Raw genomic sequence first — 21749 nt, 5'->3', positions numbered from 1 at the left:
CCTTTGATCGGGAACCTCGTCGGAGGATTGATACGAAAATGACTTTGAAAAAGGCCCAAAAAATGTTTCTCGTCACCCCTCATCAACTCAACCGCCTGACGCGACCCTCCCAGTCCATCAGAGATGTCGCGGAGGACGATTTGGATGCTAGGATGAGAGCCATCTTAAACGAGCAGGGGCTGAGCTCTCATGAAAAAATTAAAAAATATAACGCGTTACTGCAAAGATATCTGACCTTTGTGAAGCAGGATCAGACAGAGAATCTGACAGAGAATCTGACAAAGACGGAGGCAGAGGCAGATTCTGGGACGGACGTACGGACGTCCGATAGCATCATCGACGACGTGTTGCAGAGCCTCCCACCGCGAGATCGCAAGAACGCCGAATACGTCTTAAAGAATTATCCGACCGTCACGATGTTTGGAATACAAAAGGGGAATTTGTGTACCGGGGCAACGTTGTAAAAGGGTCTCACATGATCGATCTATTCAAACGACTCTTGTTTCCTTTTAAAAAGAAAAAATCAGAGGGTTCTGAACCTCCCGGATGGACACATTTTTTAAATACTCTCTCAGAATTAAACATCCCTTTGTCTTCTATAAGTAACCCACGAGCGCGTAATCAATACCGACTCCTCAAGATGGATGCGATCGGATCTCAAGACTCTGAAACACCTGCGGATCTACCGTCAAAAACTAGAAGACGAACAAATGACCCCCCGCGTTGGATTAACATTTCATCGAATAAATGTAATACACAAAGTTTTGTCTTTTACCAATAAAGCGTTTATTAAACATTTTTTCGAGCGTACAGTCATTCATTCAAAAACTTTAAAAATCTTTAAAACATTGCAAAAAACAACACCCCTGCTTGGAGGGACCATTGATTTTATTTCTAATACAGCGCTGATATTTCCTCACATAGTCGTACACCATGAAGTCATTCTTTATTACATCATCATTGTACAAAGACAGTACTTGATCAAAAGAAGCACGCGCGTAGAGGTAATAGATGCAATGTTGTCCGCAGACCGTCGAGTGTGTGCTGCAACTGAACGTCGTGGTACTCAATGTTTTTAGAACGTTTTTCCAGAAACTGTAAGATGCTCGGAGGGTAGTGATCAAAGTCGGCGGCGGAAATCCATAAGAATCAAAAAAGGTGGCTATGCCACCATTTTCCAGCGTCAAAGCTAACCAGTGCTCCCCCGGCATGTGAGCCGGATGTGTGTTGACGACGATAAAGTAGGCCGGGGTTCTAAAAGAGGGATTCAGCATGGGCAGTTGATCGGACGCCCACACCCCGCAAAACACATCTCCCAGCAGGCTATGCAGAAGGTTCTCTAGTTGAACGTTGTCCATCTTTTAATAATAGTCCACCAGCACCTGCCTCTTGGCGTTGATCTCCAGAATAGAATCGTCGTAACAGGCGTAGACGATAAGGGTCGCGCGGTGTGCGGCGGCAGGGGTGTTCTAAATCTCAACTCCAGCCTGAGGTTTCCGTTTGAGACGGTAGACAGTGCGTCGTTGTCATCGCTCGGATTGAGATTAAACACAAACAGAGAGTAGCCGTCATTAAAGTCATCACGGCTGATACTCAGGGGTAAATCTTTGAGATGTCTCCCGGTAGCCAGGAACATGTTGTAGAATTCTCTGACGGACACCCCGTTGTTAAAATCGGGTTGGAAAGCTTTAGCCGGAACTTGCCGGCCGTCCTGACAGAGAGCCAGGTATTCGATGTCATAGTGTCTGAAATTAAAAGGCGACAGGTCTCGTCTTCCTGTGAAAGCCTCGTGGTGTACCATACCCAGAACCACGTACTTTGGTATGCTACCCAGAAACAGATTCTCCTGGTTGCAAACCCTAGAGTTTGCCGGAATAGAGTAAGTTTTCACATTAACGCGTGAAAGGGGGTAGAGAGCGTTGCCCTTCATTAAGGCGGCGGCGTGACCTAACCTGACTGCAGGGGACACGGCTACTTTTTTAACAAATAGGGAAGCCCCCAGTACTTTTAGGCTAAAAGCAGAGTCACGCGCCCCCATGAGGCAGAAAGCATCGTTGGCTCGCGTCAGTTTAATTCTCAAATCGACAGAGTTGAGCAATAGTCTCTCGCAGAAAAAGATGTCCCCGTGGAGAGGACCGAGCAGGTGTACTTCTCTGGAACGGGCTGTGGACGCGGCTCTCCTCGTTAACCCATTATTTGGACCGTTCACGAGCACGATAGAGTCCACTGACCCGGCGGTATCTTTGTAAAAAAGACCCCGGTAAACTGACTGGAGAGCGTGTCCGGTGAAAAGTTGAGCAGGGTCTCAATCATGCAGCGATAGGGGTGGGTAGCGCTCGACTGAGAGATGAGTCGATCCCCCAGGGTCACGTCGCATTGACTGAAAATTGTATTTAGAGGATAATTGATAAGACCCACCGCTGCGTCATTAGCTAGGTTCGATCCGTTAGGGTTGGTGATTTTTACACGGAGATGCAACAGAGTGTCGTTCAGATCCAGATACCGGTCCCCGTCTCCGGGGATGAAAAACTCAATGGGTCCCCCGTCGGTGATGGCTGACAGGGGAGAAATTTCCGTGTAGGTTTTTTCATCGATAGACAGCTGCGTCATAGGTGCTGAAAATAAATCCAATTCGGCCAGAGTACACTCTGGAGATTTCTGATGTACTAGAGCCATTTTCTTTTTTCTCAAAGAAAAGATATTCTTAAAAAATATCAGAGCTCCGGACGGACTTCTTCTTCACACGACGGCCTTTTGCAACTGATTTCTTCCTTTTACCGAACGGCTGTTTATTAAAGCTCGAGGGGATGCGTTCTCCGGGGGTCGTCTTCTCTTCCTACGCGACAACACCATAATGCCCCCGGATCCTTCTTGCTTCATCTCTTGATCATCTCTTGATCACCGGCGAACCGTTCCATCACGTGTTTGACGGCGTTGGAGGCGATGTTACTCGCAGCGGCTTTAAGATGAGGTTTAGCTATTTCGAAACCTTTCTTGGCCAAAGGGCTGACGAAACGAAATAATTTAGAAAACAAAAAGATCCTATCCCCCGACCGTACATGACCGGTGCACCGTAAAACCCCGGCAAATTCCCCCCTACTTGACTCTCATAATATTGTACAAATCGGTGAGGATCTTCTCTCAAACCTACCCGAGCCATTTTCTTTTTCTCTATTTTTCTCTTAGCCTTGAACACTTTGTGTGTGGATAGCTGATCAGCCTCCTGAAAATGAATGATGAGGACGCGGGCGATTGGAATATATATAACCCTGGGGTTCAAGTTCTAGGTCTAAAGTGGAGAGTCGCGATAGTCTTGCCGTATGAAAATTTTACCGGTTTGTTTTGATCCGTTTTTATCTCCACCTGAATGTTTTCAATGTGGTTTTTGGACACCGGTAAATAGTAAGCAGGATTGAAATACTGTGTGACGATTTCACCGAACGTTCCTTTTACATCAATCGTTCTCAAAAGTGGCGCATAAACGTCGCCGACCATCTGCGGTGCAACTACGTCGCTGTAACAATACATGTGATAAAACCCAGCTCGTAAATCGCAGGGATAGTACGCATACCTTTGGTCAAACGTAAACCATTCCCCTGATTTCATACCCATCAAATATGCCAGGGGTCCTTCGAAGAGTACGTGGGTTTTACCTCCCGATTGGAAATCAAATCTTTTCAGAGACTGTCATAGACGAGGTAAATATCAGACTTTATTCTTCTAAATTGTCCGTCCATCTCGAATCTAAAGGCTGAGATGCCGTTGAAATATGATTGTCTCATCTCTTGACGATGCACCTTGCTCTCCGTGGCCGGTTCTTGAGGTTTTCCCTCCAGTAAAAGTAGGCATCCTCCTGATAAAGGTGATAAAAGGTGTGCGGGTATGAAATCTGCGTTAAAGCTACTTCCCAGCTTCCCTCTAAATCGATATGTTGAGGCAAATCCACGCGGTAACTGGAACTCGTGTTTTCTTTAAAAACATCGACGCTGGCGTTGGAGGGTAGGGTAATAAAAAAACCCTCGTCCTTCGGACCGTACATGATGAAATGATATCCGTTGCGATCGCGAGTTGATTTTTATACGTTCTTTAAATCTGCGGCTTTGATCCAGCTGTTGAATTTCTCCGGCCAGTTTTTCCAACTTACAAAGACTTGCTTTTCACCCCTGACGACGCGATGCTTCAGAATCTTTTCTACGTGGAAAAGTCTGTCTTCCCCCATCGTTACCTTTTGTAGCTCTGGCTCATAAAATGACCCTTGGATGGGTTCTCCATCGTAATCTTTTAACTTGTACACTGGAGGGTCGCGAGGGATGCGTTCAGATACCGTAAACACCTCGTTCGTAAAACTCTGTTCATATTTTTTATCAAACACTCCTCTCAGTTTTGAAATTCTAACTAGGTCCCCCTTCTTGAAATTCATCTTGGTTTCAACCTTCCGTCGGTTTTCAGATTTACCGTACAAGTTTTGAAACACTTTAAAAGTGTTCTCCGAGGTTACCTCAGCGGGTTTCATCTTGATACTGCTGTGATAACTGTGATTATAGCTTTTCACCAAGTCTTGTAAGACGTCGGTGTATCGCAGAGTGTTGTTTGCTGTAAAATATCTCCACATTCTACCTTTTAATGTACGATTAAATCTTTCAATCACAGAGGCCTTAAGGTGGCTGGCGGTGGAAAAATGAACGATATTGTTTTTCTCATCAAAGCTTCAAAACTCTTGTTAAAAAATTCTTTCCCCGCATCAGTTTGTATTTTTTCAGGCGTCTGACTTGACTCAAAAATGGATTCAAACGCCTTTACCACCTCAGCCGCTGATTTTCTCTTCAGAGCCCTGACGTAAGCTTTTTTGGAAAATATGTCTATGACCGTTAATAAATAATTATATCCGTCATTATGCTTGCATATCGCACAGGTCCGCTTGAAATTGGTTTAAAGGGCGGGGGGCGAAAACCCTGTTTCTTGGAAAATGTATCCTGGCCGGTTTGTGTAGAGTGTAAGCGTCCTGTCCCTGTAGAAATGTTTTAACATTTTCTCGAGGAACCGTCTTTCCCATTTCTTCTTGCACCCCCTTATGGAGCCGCTCTACACCACCGAGGCTACCGGGATGCGCGGGATCATAGTACACTTTTTCCATGAAGCGTGTCTCAGACATGTTGAAAACAGAATGAGAAGGGATGCTCGTTTGAGAGGTATTTATTTTTTTATTAGCTGTTAAGAAATCTTTAGCATACACATTTTGTGAGTAACATGAGTAAATACATTTTGTGAGTAACATGAGCAAATACATTTGTAACATTTGTAATGTGAAAGTACAGATAGTCAAAAACTAGTCCAAGACCAATGCGTTATCATCAATAGAGTTTGAGTTAAGACTTTATGATCTAGACTGAGGCAGATATCATCGTGTAATTTTCCAAGTTCTTCCAAGATGCTTACAGAATGGTTGTTTTGCACAAGTCTGCTGGTCACATCAATGAGCAAAGCATAAAAGGCTATCATATGACATGGTTTTACAACATCGTTGGACAGTTCTTTAAAAATTACTTTAAAACAATCCGACAATCCAGATTTGCTCATAAGCATCGTGTCATTTACCATCTCTTCCCAAAGTGCGGGTCCTGCACACGTTCTGGTTTTTTCCAGCAAGATGTTTTTGTTTGAAGCCGTTTTGTTCTCAATAGCCTGGTACAAGATGTTTATTATCTGACCCTTGATCAATTGGATCTTGACACCTTCTACATCGTTTACAACTTTTCCCCAGAAGCTCCCCATTTTATATCTGAAAACACCATTTTCAGATATAAGTGTTTTCAGTCCAGTACTGAGTCACCGTGTCCAGATGTTCCTGTTTAATCTCGCTGTCGTTGTCGGCGATACTCTCGTACATTTGTTGGATGGGAGTGTAGATTAATTCGCTGGATTTCAGCTCGAGCAAAAGGGTCTCTGCGGCGATCTTGACTTTCACGTAGTCAGCGTTGACACCGCACGCTTTCAGGAAATTTTGAATAGCAGGAATGAACTTGGGTGTGTAGAGTCTTTTCATCAACATGTAAAAGTTGTTGCGGTAGAAACCCGGTTCGATCACATCCAAACACTGGTGTTGGCGCTGGCTGGGGTGGTCGATCCGACATCCGTTGCAAACCTCACCCTTGTACAGGTCCAGGACGACGCTAAGTAGATGAAGAACGCCTTTTTTTACCAGACCAAAGAATTCAGATGCCCAGCCGTCAAGCTGGTCAGCACCGTTACATACAGCCCCGGGGAGATCCGATGCGTCGTCGGGCAAAGGCAGATCAGGGGTTGTTGAGCGTGAAAGACTCTCCACACCGCTCACAGAGATTGGAGAACCTGGACGTGAAGAAGCCGGAGACGGCGCAGGATCTCTGCCTTGGAGAAGAGACTCGGACAGCTCTGGAAGTGATGCTGAGTCTCTGACGGGTGGTGTCAGTGAGGGTGAGTGAGGACTGGACACCCCAGGATCCGATGCCGAGCGTCCGAGGGGTGGGGTTGGTGGAGGGCTTAGCCAAGGAGTGAGAGACTCCTTAGAATCCGTGGGATCCAAGCGTTGGATGAGTGAGTCAAAGTCCAGCCTGCGAGGCCGAAGCCGACGTTGAGGGCGTTCCGCTTGTGTCTCATCCTCATCCCACAGATAGGAATTGCTCGGATTGTCAGATCCGCTCTTGACGCTTCTGTTGGTAGACATGCTCTCCTTAGTGTTTCACTCCGGTAGTGGGTAACGTATGGTTCAGACGAACGTCTTTTATACATTTGAGATATGGGTGTGGGCTTACACGAGGGAGGACTCTTTTTTTCGTCACCACAGTGTTGTTCCAAAGACGACAATGGTGAAAAAATTTTGTGATTTTATCATCCATTTCATGCATCTTTTCGATCCATGCTGCAAGAGGTAGAGTCAACACGTTGCTGAAAACCCCACAGTCTGAGCTAAAAAGATCCAAGACAAAATACTGTCTCGGTTTCCCTGACATCTCTTCCATCTGCATCTTGTAGCTAGCACGATAGAACCATCTTCCCGTACCCGAGGTTTTCGTCAACCAAATGCTCACAAATGTTTGTTCTGTGGAAGGTTTCTGTTCTGTGTTGTTTCTTTCTTCACAGCCTTCTTCAGTCACACACACCATTCTCGGTTTGATCAGTTTCAACACACCCCAGTCATTGGAAGACATCGTAGCCGACAACATAGGCCCCTCACTGGAAGATTCTTCCCGCTGATAGAGAATCAGCTCCCCCGTCTTGTAACGGAACACATACCCAAAACTCCCTGTTTGACTATAAGGCTCCAAAGACCATTCTTGCTGCAAAGGCTCAGAAGGTGACGCCTGAGAACGCTGTACAAACACCGTGGATTTTTCAACTACTTTTCCACACAATTCTCTTATAACGGTCACAGCCGTCTCACCAATCACGGATGTAGAACTACTCATGTTGTCCACAGATGGCTATGCCAGGACTATGGCAAAACTGTTTTGTAACTGTTTTGTAACTGTTGCCCTTATTAAAAACAGGCGGGCGAGGGAGAAAGGCGGGGGGGGGGGGGGATCCACCCTCCTCCCTTTTTAAAAAAAGGCGGGAAGGAGAAAGGCGGGAAAGGGGGGGGGGGAACAGATGTGGGCGGGTTCAGGGAAAGGTCAACCTGTCACTTTGACAAGAAGTACCCCATTTCTTCTCTGAGCTTGTTGGTGACTTTCAGTGTACTGGATGCTGTTGATACATGCAGAGAAGTTGTTTTCCCCAGAGCCTGAGCCTTCAGACTGGCTGCAGCTCCAACCAGACTGACAGTCATAACTTCATCACTTGTGTCTGAACTCTGGCTTTGACCAACAGAGAATGGTGAGTGGGAGATCATCCACCGACCCGCCAAGAGAAACACCTACAAACACATTCCCATGGAGAGCAACAAGCATCAGGACATCACCTTCTACCTGGTCATCAGACGCAAACCTCTCTTCTACGTGGTCAACATCATCATCCCCTGCGTGCTCATCTCCTTCCTGGCCTCGCTGGTCTACTACCTGCCCGCAGACAGTCAGTGCAGAGTCACAGAACGTACTGAAGCCAGCGTCAGGCAGATTAACAGTCTGGGACCTTTTCAGAATCACAACTACATGAACTGAGTTAACCTTCAACAGCACCCAAAGAATCAGACATTATAGCTGAATATCACGTCAGCACGGGACAACACAGCTAATAAAGCAGCAAACATCGGTAGTGGGCGGAGCTGAGGGGCCGCCGTTAATCGAGAAACATAAATTAGCTCCCCAACAGATTTTTAAATATATTTTATAAAGGATAATAAAAATGTGTGTGTATGTAGGTGGTGAGAAGATGACACTGTCCATCTCGGTGCTGCTCGCTCAGTCTGTCTTCCTACTCTTGATCTCTCAAAGGCTCCAGAAACATCCACGTCCGTTCCTCTTATTGTGAAGTAGGTAAACGCACCATTTACTCCACATCACTTTAACTCTGAATTAGATATATTCTGCTTCTCCAAACTATATATACATTAGGGCTGCAGAACTAGGTGACAACTGGCTGAGATTTAAAAAATGGAAAACATCTGAGTGTGTTTGTGTGTTGAAGATATTTGATGTTCATCATGGTGGTGGTGACGGTGGTGGTGCTGAACTGTGTGGTCGTCCTCAACCTCCACTTCAGGACGCCGAGCACGCACGTCATGTCTGAGTGGACCAAACAGGTAAGACACACACATCCTGTTGTCCCTTTGTTGAACAGATGAACATCAGGATATATGAACATATGAATTAATAACATATGAAAGAGGATATATGAACATGTGACTTAATAACATATGAAAGAGGATATATGAACATATGACTCAGTAACATATGAAAGCGGATATATGAACCTATGACTTAATAACATATGAAAGAGGATATATGAACATATGACTTAATAACATATGAAAGAGGATATATGAATATATGACTTAATAACATATGAAAGAGGATATATGAACATGTGACTTAATAACATATGAAAGAGGATATATGAACATGTGACTTAATAACATATGAAAGAGGATATATGAACATGTGACTTAATAACATATGAAAGAGGATATATGAACATATGACTTAATAACATATGAAAGAGGATATATGAACATGTGACTTAATAACATATGAAAGAGGATATATGAACATGTGATTTTTCCACTATAACACACAGACATACACACATCAGTATCAGTGTTCCAAATCCTGTTTTCTGTTTCTGCCAGCTCTTCCTCGAGCGATTACCCCGCATCTTGCGCATGTCCCGCCCTGCTGAGGCAGAGCCGTACTGGGATCCAGCTCAGTGGGCTACATTGCCTCAGCTGAGGAGTACTACAGTGTGAAGTCCCGCAGTGAGCTGATGTTTGTAGCTGTGAAATCACAAGAAGAGGGAGGAGCCATCAGCTGTACGCAGAGATCAAGCCGGCTGTGGATGGAGCCACTACATCATTAAACACATGCGCAACAAGAACGACTACAATGAGCTCAGATGGTTCAAACAGAGTCCTCAACCCAAAGTCTGATTTAAAAAGATCAAAAGTGGCGTAAATGTCTGGTCCTGACAGGAGAAGGATAACTGGAGCGGCATCGCTCGTACAGTAGACCGACTCTGCCTCTTCCTGGTTACCCCAGTGATGACCTTTGGCACCGTAATCATCTTTCTGAGGGGAATCTGTAACCAACCTCCTCATCTGCCCTTCAAAGGAGACCCGCATGACTCCAGAGAGGAGAACCCACGCCTGCTGTGATGCACACACACAGCCAGGGCTTTTTCCATCGCCATCGTTTCTCTGGGGGAAATGTTGCATTTCTTTATCTTAATAACAACAAATCTTTAGTTTGTTCTATAGGAGCTCGATATGTTTAGTGTCAAAGACTTCTTAGATTGTGTTAATTGCTGGCACATAAAGAAAAATGTTTTGATTTTACTGAAGTGACACAAACCCATCTCAACACTGTTTTTTATATCCTCTATATTATTTTGCGTAGTCTGTGTAACTGCTTTATTTCTGCTGGCTTCTTTAATGTGATGTAAACCAGCCTGACATAATACCAGTTGAGTACTTTATGTTATGTTGCCAAAGGTTTAAAAACAGCCTGACAGAATAAGAAATTGTGAAAATTTAGAGGATGAATTATACCTGGTGGTATCTGATCTTGAATGGCAAATTTTAGAGTATTTCATAGGGAAGTGAAATCATGTTTGGACCTCTTATCAGGCAAAGAGAAAGGTGTTAAGAACTGCTCTAAAAACACCACCTCAAGGGGACTATATCCAAATCTCTCCGTTTACTGATGGGACGTTGAAACGTCAATACGCGGATTCATACATTTAGAACTGGACGTTGCACCAGAACTGGAAGCGCAGACTGATACATTGTTAACAGCGGTCCCGCTTCAGCCCTCCGGGGCTTCATAACAAAAAACGAAAATTTTAATTTTGGAAACATTGTTTGTTGTCGGTGGTTCCTCACACCCATCGTTTAGTTGAACAAAACATTTTAAATTTCATACTTATGAACGTTCTACTTTGGAGAGAGTTGCTCTAATCAGAATAATTGGGAATTCACACAATCTGAATGGCTTTTCGCGGAGGTACCGTAATTTCGCGACCACATGGCGCACTTAAATATTCTCCAACCTGGACGGGGCCCCTGATACTGCGGTGGCCTTCAGAAATGAAGAAGACTTCTGGACAGTAGGCGAAATGTCTTCAAAAGAGGATAAAAAAGCGTCCAGTTGACACAGAAAACTACCCTGGATAACTATGGCCTGGATCATTGAGAATCTACACAGATAAAATCTGTAAATGTTTTTCAAGTTGGCAAAATTCCTACATACATTGCTAAATACGCGCTAGCATGCATGTTTTAAGCTATCGTAGCGGTATGTTTTACCATGCCCGCGCCCTATAATCCGGAGCGCCTGATGTATGTGTTAAATACAGAAATAGCACCCGTAACTGAGGCTGCACCTTTTAATACGGTGCGCCCTTTGGTCGTGAACATACGGTATATAGAACATCGGGCACGTTTGTGCGTGATATCACTCCGCGTCTGCGCAACGACCACAACCTCCTATCTTTAGTATTGCTGCGCCAACTGGTGGTCTTTTGGGTTGAGGATAACGGTGATCTATATGTAGCTATATGTAGCTATAGCGTCATTGGCCTCCACTCCAGCCACTCCTGGTAGTTCCTCAAAAACACTGAGTTTTTAGTGGATGCACAATCTGTGGAAGCCAACATAGAAATTTCTGAAGAGCCAAAGTTCTTGCAATAAAAATATAGTCCCCAATTAGGTTGTTTTGTTATCACACGACCCCGTCCCCATTATCTTAAGAGAATATAAAAGAATGAGTGGAGACAGAAGAGAGAATGAGATGTTTTTGGCGCGTGTCGCTCTTGATTTTGTGTTTATTTTTGCAGTAAACTTAAAGGAGGCCTTTACACTTTATGTTTGATTGCATTTAAGCTGATATTCCATTCTTGACATTTTTAAATTTACAGTATTCATGGGAGTTTTATTTGGTCATTTTGCTTCTTTTTATTTCCTATTTCCCACATTTATTATTTGTTTTTATGAGATTGCAATAAATCATATAACATTGAACAGATTGACTAAAGTCAAATGACCTGTGGTTCCCACCGATAGCCGTCATTCTGATGGGTTTTTGCTGGCTGCAGCTGAAATATTCCAATGCTCCATGTCACAGATACAGTAAATACTAAACCCTAAAGATTCTGAAGGCATGTAAAATAGTAACGTATAATACAGACATTTGAAGAGACAATTAAGAGAATGTTTTCATGCTTATAAGAGTGGCCGAGGAGCCATTTAGAACTTTATAAAGATGCATTGTGTGATACCGGGAACTAATTCAACTTCAAGGCGAAGCTGCTTCTGCTTTGTCGACCATCGACTGATCTCCTGAAAGTCCACCACCGCTTTTTAAAAACTGAATTTTTCATCTATGGACGGAGTAGACGGCAGATGTTTCCACAGATGCTCTTCACCAGTGGTCAGTGAGTGATGCAGCAGATGAGCGGGAGTTGACTGGCTTCTACCAGCCATGTCTCAATGTCTCCAGCCCATAGTGTGGATTCTCTACGAGATCAGACAGCAGCTTCAGCTCTGAATCCTGCAGCCAGTTCTGACCCAGGTCCAGTTCTCTGAGATGGGAGGGATTGGACCTCAGCGCCGAGGCCAGAGAGTCACAGCTGATCTCTGATAAGCTGCAGCTCCTTAATCTAAATAAAGAAGGGAAACTTTTATAAGGTTATGAGTGAAACCAGTATTAATCTGAAAGGTTAATCAAAGACATGATCTGTAAATATTTAATTTAGTTACAGGTTAAAAAATGATAGTAATATGTAATTACCACAATTCCAACCTCTCAGGTTTGCACTGTTCCAAAGGAGAATATATATTGTTCTGGCCCTCACTCTTCCCAGGTTCTCCCGACCTCTTTCCCTCCCATCTCATCATGGAGATCCATCTCACCTGTGGCTCATCTTTAAAGGCACAACCTGTCTTAGATGACTTCCTGTCTCCCTCACCATCTACCTCCTCATTGGCTGGTGTCTACCAGACACCCTCACGTAGTTTTGTCTAATTTTGGTTACCATCTGTTGGCTTTTTCATTGTCCTTAAATCAATTTATCATGAATAAGTGGTCCCCGTGTGGCCCTCCCTCCTGAAGGAACTGGGCACAACACACACACTCAGAAAGTGTGAGGACCCTCGGATGGAATAATGGACATTTTTGAGAATGGTGTTTACCTCAGAGTTTTCAGTCGGCAGTTTGGAAAGTGGAGAAAACCACAGAGCAGCTTCACTCCTGGATCCTGCAGCTGGTTCTTACTCAGGTCCAGTTCTCTGAGATGGGAGGGATTGGACCTCAGCGCCGAGGCCAGAGAGCCACAGCTGATTTCTGATAAGCTGCAGCTCCTTAATCTAAATAAAGAAGGGAAACTTTTATAAGGTTATAAGTGAAACCAGTATTAATGTGAAAGGTTAATCAAAGGCATGATCTGTAAATATTTAATTTAGTTACAGGTTAAAAAATGATAGTAATATGTAATTACCACAATTCCAACCTCTCAGGTTTGCACTGTTCCAAAGGAGAATATATATTGTTCTGGCCCTCACTCTTCCCAGGTTCTCCCACCTCTTTCCCTCCCATCTCATCATGGAGATCCATCTCACCTGTGGCTCATCTTTAAAGGCACAACCTGTCTTAGATGACTTCCTGTCTCCCTCACCATCTCCCTCCTCGTTGGCTGGTGTCTACCAGGCACCCTCACGTACTTTTGTCTAATTTTGGTTACCATCTGTCGGCTTTTTCATTGTCCTTAAATCAGTTTATCATGAATAAGTGGTCCCCGTGTGGCCCTCCCTCCTGAAGGAACTGGGCACAACACACACACTCAGAAAGTGTGAGGACCCTCGGATGGAATAATGGACATTTTTGAGAATGGTGTTTACCCCAGAGTTTCCAGTCGGCAGTTTGGAAAGTGGAGAAAACCACAGAGCAGCTTCACTCCTGGATCCTTCAGCTGGTTCCAACTCAGGTCCAGTTCTCTGAGATGGGAGGGATTGGATCTCAGCGCCGAGGCCAGAGAGCCACAGCTGATCTTTGATAAACTGCAGTAAATCAATCTGAAAAATGCAGGATGAGGTTATACGGTGCAGGTCTGCATGTTATCTGCGTCAGTACTAAACCTACGTTAGTTCTTAGTTGGGTCAGACCTGAATTCACGATATTACAAGGAATTTTTTTAATGTTGTGCATCACAGCAGTGTTGAGAACAGCCTCACCATCTTAGCAGCTGGTATATAGGTAGAAAAATGAAGACTGACCTGAGCGTCTCCAGTTTACAGTTTGGACTCTCCAGTCCAGAACAGAGCCGCTTCACTCCTGAATCCTGCAACGTGTTGTAGCTCAGGTCCAGAACCCTCAGATGGGAGAGGTTGGACTTCAGAGCTGAGGCCACAGAATCACAGCTGGTCTCTGATAAACTGCACTCCCTTAGTCTAAAATAACAATTATTTTGAGAAAAGACAAATAAAAATCAACATGTACCAGAGCAAAACACAGCTTACAAGCAACAAACCTCTCGTCCTGCACCGGCTTATCTGCTGTATGTTCGTATTTTGGGTTCTTTCAGGGCGGTTGGACAAGATCTACACCGTATGTAAAGTGTGTGTAGGTCAAAATACCTTCCAAGTTTGTGAAACCACATTTCTCAATAGCACTCAACTCTTGTCAGGAGCTGGGACAAAGCGACCCACTCCTGACAGCTTGTGGGCGATGCTGCAGCGACCCTGCAATCCCTACACTCTCTGGTGAAACCAAATCAAAGGTTTTAGACACTGCTGGATGCTGGAAGGGTGGCTATAGTCTGGACGCATAGTTCCCCTGACTGCACATTTCTCCAACAATGATTGGCAGCTGGTGTCACTTGTTCTCCAGATGAGAGAAGGAAAGAGAGCCACCCCACAGTGTGTTTGATTGCCCCACTGCAAGCTCAATGCTGCCAGAAAACATTGCAGGAGCATCAATTCCCCTCAGGGCATCAACAAGGACCTCAGGAAAAGGTGCAGCTGCCACCTACTAGAGACAAGCACACTGAGCTGAGATTCAAAGCCCTCTCTCCCAAGAGAAGAGCTTGTTTGTTGGAGGCTCTTCTGGGCGATACCTGGTGCCACAGCTCCAGCTCAGCCCGTCTCTGGAGCTGAGGTGGAGCTTAGCAAGTTTCATGGTTCTCCACCACTTCCTCTCGCTGAGGACCTTCTCAGCTGGTGGTTTCTGCTCCACCTTCCAAGTTGAGCAGGTGATACTTCTGCATTCCTGCCACCAGTGTCTCTGCAGAAAGAGGCTTCTCTCCTGTTTTATATTATATTATAGAAAATTAGGATTTTTGGTTGATGTCTTAGATTTTGTTGACTAAGAGCAGTTTTTTCTTTAATAACATGTAAAGATTCGATTAGAAGAGCAAATGTATTATTTTATGAGCTACTTCCACTACTATTATATACACATACTTCCATTTTGTCTTAGATTGCAAGCTGCATTTATTGCATCGTTCATAGAAAGTCATATTTGTGAGGAGAAAAACTGAAATAAGGTCATTTTCTTTCATGATCATTACAAAAGAAGGAGCCGATGAACAAACAGATTTATCTAAAATTGTGTGAAAACTTATGCATGTAAACATTTTTAAAACGGTTGCATTGTGTAGAATCGGTGTAGAATCAACTTGTTGACTTCTGATTTGGACTCCAATGGAAGTGAGGTGCAACAATTGTGGATGCTGAAAGCTTCAGATCTTCATGAAGGTTTCTGTGGTTGGACTGACCTGCTGCCCCTTTAAGAGGGAGGCAGGTTTGGGCTTCTGGCTGGAATGAAGCCACCTAAGATGAGAATCACTGCAGGCTGTCGGTAACAAAATTTAACAGGGTGCTCACTTTACATTTGGGCTTTTCTCTTTTTTGGGATGGTTTTCTCAGTAGAGAAGGGGCATGGCACACTGCAGCAGCTTTCTTTTTGGTTTGTTTTCTAGTTTTCCTTCTGATCTTTAAAAGACAGGAAGAACCATTTTTGATTTGTCTGAATGTTTGGGCGGTTTTGTGGCCAGCCTAAAATAAAACAAGACAAATCTACAACTGATACTTCCTTTCTAGTCATTGATGACCATCCTCACATGGGACAGATTTCCACAACCAATTTAATACTGCAAATCTATCCTGTGTGGTCTTTTTTCTGAGAACTGTAACACTACGTTTATAACAAAGATCAAACATGTAAACATTTATTGTCTAACTAGTTACACCTGAGAAAGTACTGGATCATCTCTGACTGACCTGACTGAGATCTCGTCTCAGTCTGCATGCACTTTCATAGAAGACAGTAGTTACTCAGTCATGCTTTCGCTTTGCATGTCTTCTCGCTTCTTGCTTAAGCTCAGCTCGATGAGAGGAGGTTGACGCACTTCATGAGCCAAGAACTTCAGATCACTGATTGATAATGAAACAGAAAGTGATCAACTTTGGGAAATCTATCACTTGTCTTCTAACCTAAAATTGTAGCTCTTCTTAATCAAATCTACGCTAACCCATCACAACAATAACATCAATTTCTCTAAATTTCTTAAATTCAAGTAAACAATTAGAACTAAATGAATCTGACTGAATTATTCAATTCTATGATATTAATTTATGAACTGTCCTATTATCTCATCTTTACTCAAATATTTATGTATAGCAAATGGTTTCAATTTCATGATAGTAAGTTAACTTGTGGCTCCTATTATTCCTGCCTTATGTTGGTTGTCTGGATTGAACTTTGACTTTATCCAGCCAGTGTTGAACATTTCTGGATGAATTGTTGTTTTTTTTATTTATGGACGCTGCAATGGAAATAAAGAATTGAAGGAATGACCACTGGAGGGGGTATTGCTACCTGACATGATCGACTCGGTTGATTTAAACGCCGATGTCCGGCCCCAAAAATCTTTACTTACTCGACCTTCCTGCAGTTCCTCACAGCTGGAATCAGGCGACGTCGTCCCTCATCTGAGGTGTTGTACTGCTGCAGGTTCAGCTCATCCAGAACCTCCTCTGACATCTGCAGCAGGTAGGCCAGAGCTGACAGTGGATCTCTGACAGTTCCCTCTCTGATTTCTTCTCTGACTTCAGGAACTCTTGGATCTCCTGATGGACTGACTGATCCTTCATCTCCATCAGACAGTGGAAGATGTTGATGCTTCTGTCTGGGGAGATTTCATCACTGTTCACCTCCTTCAGGTTGTTGAGGACCTTCTGGATGGTTTCTGGGTGGCTGTCCCTCTGATCCAACAGTCCACCCAAGATCTTCTGATTGGACTCCAGAGAGAGACCATGAAGGAAGCGAACAAACAAGTCCAGGTAGCCATTTTTACTTTTGAGAGATTTCCTTAGTGCTCTCCTGAGGAAGTCATCAAGAGATGTGACTGGATCGTTATTTGTGTACAACCCAACAAACCAGGAAAAGGGGTTTTGTTTATAATATTTTAGGAATGATTCCATTATCCTTTTATTGTTGGTGTAACAGTGGAACATGTAGACGGCAGCCAGAAACTCCTGAATGCTCAGATGAACAAAGCAGTAGACTGATTTCTGGAAGATCACACTCTCTCTCTTGAAGATCTCTGTACAAACTCCTGAGTACACCGACACCTCGGAGACGTCCAGTCCACATCGCTCCAGTCTTCTGAGTAGAACATGATGTTTCCTTTCTCAGATGTTCAAACGCCAGCCGACCCAACTTCAGAAGGAGTTCTTTATCAGCCTCAGTCAGTTCCTCTGGTCTCTGCTTTCCTCCATACTTCTGCTTCTTCCTCTTTATCTGAACCATCAGGAAGTGTGAGTAGAGGTCAGTCAGGGTTTTGGGCAGCTCTCCTCTCTGGTCTCTGGTCATCATGTCCTCCAGAACTATAGCAGTGATCCAGCAGAAAACTGGGATCAGACACATGATGTGGAGGCTCCTGGAGGCCTTGATGTGTGAGATGATTCTCTTGGACAGATCTTCATCACTGAACCTCCTCCTGAAGTACTCCTCCTTCTGGGAGTCAGTGAAGCCTCGTACTTCTGTGATCCTGTCAACACACGAGGGAGGAATCTGATAGGCTGCTGCAGGTCTGGAGGTGATCCAGATGAGAGCTGAGGGAAGCAGGTTCCCCTGGATGAGGTTCACCAGGAGCACCTCAACGGACGATACTTGTGTGACATCAGAGATGACCTGATGCTTGTTGAAACCCAGTGAAAATCTGCTTTCATCCAGGCCATCAAAGATGAACAGAAGTTTCCAGACAGTCAGATCTTCTGCTCTGATCTTCTGTAATGTTGGATGGAAAACATGAAGCAGTGAGAGAAGACTGTGCTGCTCATCTCTGATCAAGTTCAGCTCCCTGCATGAGAGCGGAAGCACCAGACTGATGTCTTGGTTCTCCAAACCTTCTGCCCAGTCCAGACTGAACTTCTGCACTGAGAAGGTTTTTCCAACGCCGGCGACACCGTTGGTCAGAACCACTCTGATGTGTCTCTGTTGCTCAGATAAGACTTTGAAGATGTCCTGGCACTTGATTGGAGTGTCCTGGATGTTCTTCTTGGAGGTTATCTCAAGCTGTCTCACCTCATGTTGTGTGTCCACCTCCTCACTTTGTCCCTCAGTGATGTAGAGCTCAGTGTAGATCTTGTTCAGCAGGGTTCCACTTCCTGCTTCATGAGTTCCTTCAGTCACATGTTCACATCTTCTCTTCAGACTCATCTTATGACCTTCTATCACCTCCTGCAGTTCACCACCCTCTAAAACAAACAATCTTTTAAATCCTTTTACAATTGTCATCTACAGCAGTAACACAGATGTCCTCAACTGGAAAATATTCTGTCATGTTTGAATGATAGAAGCAACAGTCGGGTAATGACCCATCTTACTGTCAGTTTGAAATGTTATGTCTTCTTATGTACACCTATTCTTTTATTTCATTGGGTTTCAATGTAATTTAGTCTATAACAACCATTTCCATGTCTTCCAAGAGTTTGCTTGGACTAAACAGCTGGTAAAAGCTGGATGATATTTAGAAAAACACATCAAACCTTCTCCAAACACATCATACTCAGCAGACCCATTGTCCTGTAAAGGTCACCTGCCTTCAACTCTTTAACACTTTCCAGAACTAAATGACTAAATGTTGCTAAATACTGTCTAAGCATTTAGGAAGGTCTTAAGAGGGTCCAGGGGTTCCAGTGGAACCAAACAAGTGCTCTCTGGATCTTCTCTTGCACATTGTAAATACACAAGTTGTTCCTTTATTCCGACCCAAAAGTATCTTATAAATACAAATGTACGAGCTTACGTGAGACGCTGTTGTTCAGGTCGGCGGTCTGCAGTTCAGTTCTCCGTTTCTTTTCACCCTCGGGACAGGAGGAATCTCCAATGGAAGCAGACCGTTTATGATAGCTGTCAAAAATGGGAATAGTGGTTATACATGTCTACTGGGCGTTAGCAACGCCTAAGAAAGGCTGCGTTCACTTCTACTTTCAGTTTGCTCTGACAGTTGAAGATTGAATGAACACTGAGCAAAAAAAATTAAAGTTATTTATGTTCTAACAAGCTTGTTTAGTTGGAGAAAAGTGTATTTGATGTAAGTGTTTAGTGGCTTTTCTTCATTGTGAATTTATGTTAAAAATAAAAGTATCAAATCAGGAATATAAACTCATAGAATAGAACAAAAGTTCTCCATTTATGCTCCAAATACACTAGTCTGGTCTCTGAAACTGATCATTAAATAGCACAGAGGTCACGCGTATTCAAAAGCTTATTTCAACCATTTAGAAATGACTGATATTGTTGTCTATGGGTTTATTAGAACCAGGAGCCTTAAAAATAGACTTTTTAATGAATTTTCATGACATGTGGTGGAACAGTGTGGCAGAACAAGCTGCACAGACCTGCCATGTCTTACCCATCCGTATCTAAATGGAGAGCTGGAGCACTCTGCAATGATGGATATTGTTGGGAAACTTTAAAATATATGCCTAGGAATTTTTGTGAGATGATGTTAACCATGTAGGAGAAATGACCAGTTAAAAACAAAAGCAATTTTCAGTTTTAAAAGATTTACCACACTAAAATTAACATGGGAGTTAATGGGAGCGAACGCCTGACATGTTGGTGCACCGTTTCATTTTAAGGACCTGATGAATTTCATTTTTCACGATAGTAGAGGCTAATACCTACAAAATGATGTTTTGTATGGTTGTGAAATGTTCTAAGGCAGAGTTATGTGGTTCAGAAAACCTTACTTTAAAGGTGAGCCTTGAGGTCCAATACCGAAGTTTAAAGGGCGGTCTTTGGACATGTCACTCTTCAGGGACACCCTGCTGGGCACTGTGGACTCTGCTCTGTCCTCGTCCATCCTGAGGAAACATCAGAAATAGTGATGAGACTGTGATGAAGGTAAATAATCTGTAGAGGTTGTAGTTCAATAATCCCAATTCACTGCATTTTTATCAAACAGGAACATTTCTAATACATTCTGGATAGCAACTGAATCAATAAATCAATGATGTCTCTGTATAATTTTCATGTTTTCAGAGTTTAAGCTGCTTTTTTTTAACTGTTCCCTGCAGTGAGAAAAGAACTGGCACCTTTTCCAGCCCCTCATCCTGCAGCACTGAATGTGCTCTAAAGTTCTTTCCAGAGCAAACGTCTCTGCACTTGCAGCAACATGTTGTAGTCATGGATCCGTGAGGAGAACCGGATACAGGAAACGCCCCCACTTTGATCCCAAAACCCAACTGGTGGCCAACGGTGGTCCAGCAACGACGGGGACGCTGGGGGGGGGGGGGGGGGGGGGGGGGGGTTGGTCCTGGGAGCATATCAATCGCCCCTTAACTGACACCAGGATTCTACAGCGAGGCAGGTTTTTTAACGCGTGGATGAATGGAGACATGTTGCAGAGAGTGTGATAAAACATCATTAGACCTCAATTTAAGGGGGCTCGGAGATTTGGGGAGAATGGAGTCTTTCTGGTGGATGTATTGAGGATTAAACACACAGAAGCAGCAGAAAAGAAGTGATGTGTTCCGACAGAACACTTAGTGAACCCGTGGGTGACGTGCATGCTCCTCTCACGTGGTTGTGTGAGGAAAATGAGTGTGAGTGTCATGGCACATGCTCCGACTGTGCAGGAATGACTACACCTGGGATTAACTTTGGGATTAACCAGGGCAGCTGCGGATAAGTCCACAACGTGCACGCCAGTCTGCGTGCACTCGCATGTGTTTGGCGTGTTGGGTGCCCGTCTAGAGGACATTTATGTGAGCATGTGCTGAGACACTGAGTTGGATAGATAAACGATGCAACACAGGCCCAAAAAAATGAAGCCGCTAATGACGCAGCATTCCAGGTAAGGGCATTAGCTTTCATGGGCCGGGCTCAGGAGGACGGAACTTGAACGAACCCCCTCAGCAGATCAAAGAATGGATCAAACTATAAAGGGACCCTGTTCATTTATAGTTCACCATCATCTGGCTGAGTCAGAGGCAGAACAGGAAGCTCTTCAACAGCAAATTACAGCAACATAGCTGCATTTGGGTTCTGTTTCGGCCTAATCGTTTGTCTAATGCTGGTCTATCGGCCCGACAACACTGGTTTTCCACAGGCCAACATGGTGAAAGGACTGTCTTCAGCTCAGCCACTAAATGATTTGGTGCTACATAAACATACTAGTCAGGACTTTTTAACTTCCCTCCTTTGTTCCGCTCTTCAATTATTTCTATGATCCAAGTCCTCAAAGATCACTGCTCTATTTAAAATAGATGAAAGAAATGACACCCACTCCTGCATTTCTTTCACAGTGGTTCCACAACATAGAACAATAAACACTGTGAGAAAACGTGCAACATGAACCCAAAATCCTGTTGGTGTCCTGTGATCCTGTGTGGATTTATTTATTTAGTTATTTTTAAAGTTTATTGTCTTAAATTGGCCCGGCTGAGAGATGCTAACTTGCACACGATTAGATGTTGTTTGACAGGTAATACCAAAATATCCATCTGTAACCTGGACTGTTGAACAACTCTAATAACTCTAAGAGCTTTTCACCTGTCACAAAAATGTTGCTCTTCCTGCTTCGTCTGAAGAGAATACTTTCACTTTTAAAACCTA

At 43.8% G+C, this 21749-nt stretch overlaps 1 protein-coding gene and 1 long non-coding RNA gene across 2 annotated transcripts in view; one reads left to right on the top strand and one right to left on the bottom strand.

Annotated features, from left to right (window-relative positions):
* The window catches only part of LOC130513406 (uncharacterized), a 328720-nt gene that overhangs the window by 97022 nt on the left and 209949 nt on the right, over window positions 1–21749 (bottom strand). Inside the window, exon 14 of the mRNA XM_057012116.1 lies at window positions 19883–19996. Coding sequence (XP_056868096.1) covers window positions 19883–19996 — 114 coding nt within the window. The remainder of the gene's footprint in view (window positions 1–19882; window positions 19997–21749) is intronic.
* Window positions 7701–9884, top strand: LOC130513542 (uncharacterized). The gene is made up of 3 exons (XR_008946740.1): window positions 7701–8446; window positions 8602–8716; window positions 9263–9884. It is a non-coding gene; the product is annotated as an uncharacterized LOC130513542 (long non-coding RNA).

Source organism: Takifugu flavidus, chromosome 17 (genome assembly GCF_003711565.1).
Source record: "Takifugu flavidus isolate HTHZ2018 chromosome 17, ASM371156v2, whole genome shotgun sequence".
NCBI lineage: Eukaryota > Metazoa > Chordata > Actinopteri > Tetraodontiformes > Tetraodontidae > Takifugu > Takifugu flavidus.
The sequence above is the reverse complement of the archived record's forward strand: the minus strand, read 5'-3'. Positions and strand labels throughout refer to the sequence as shown.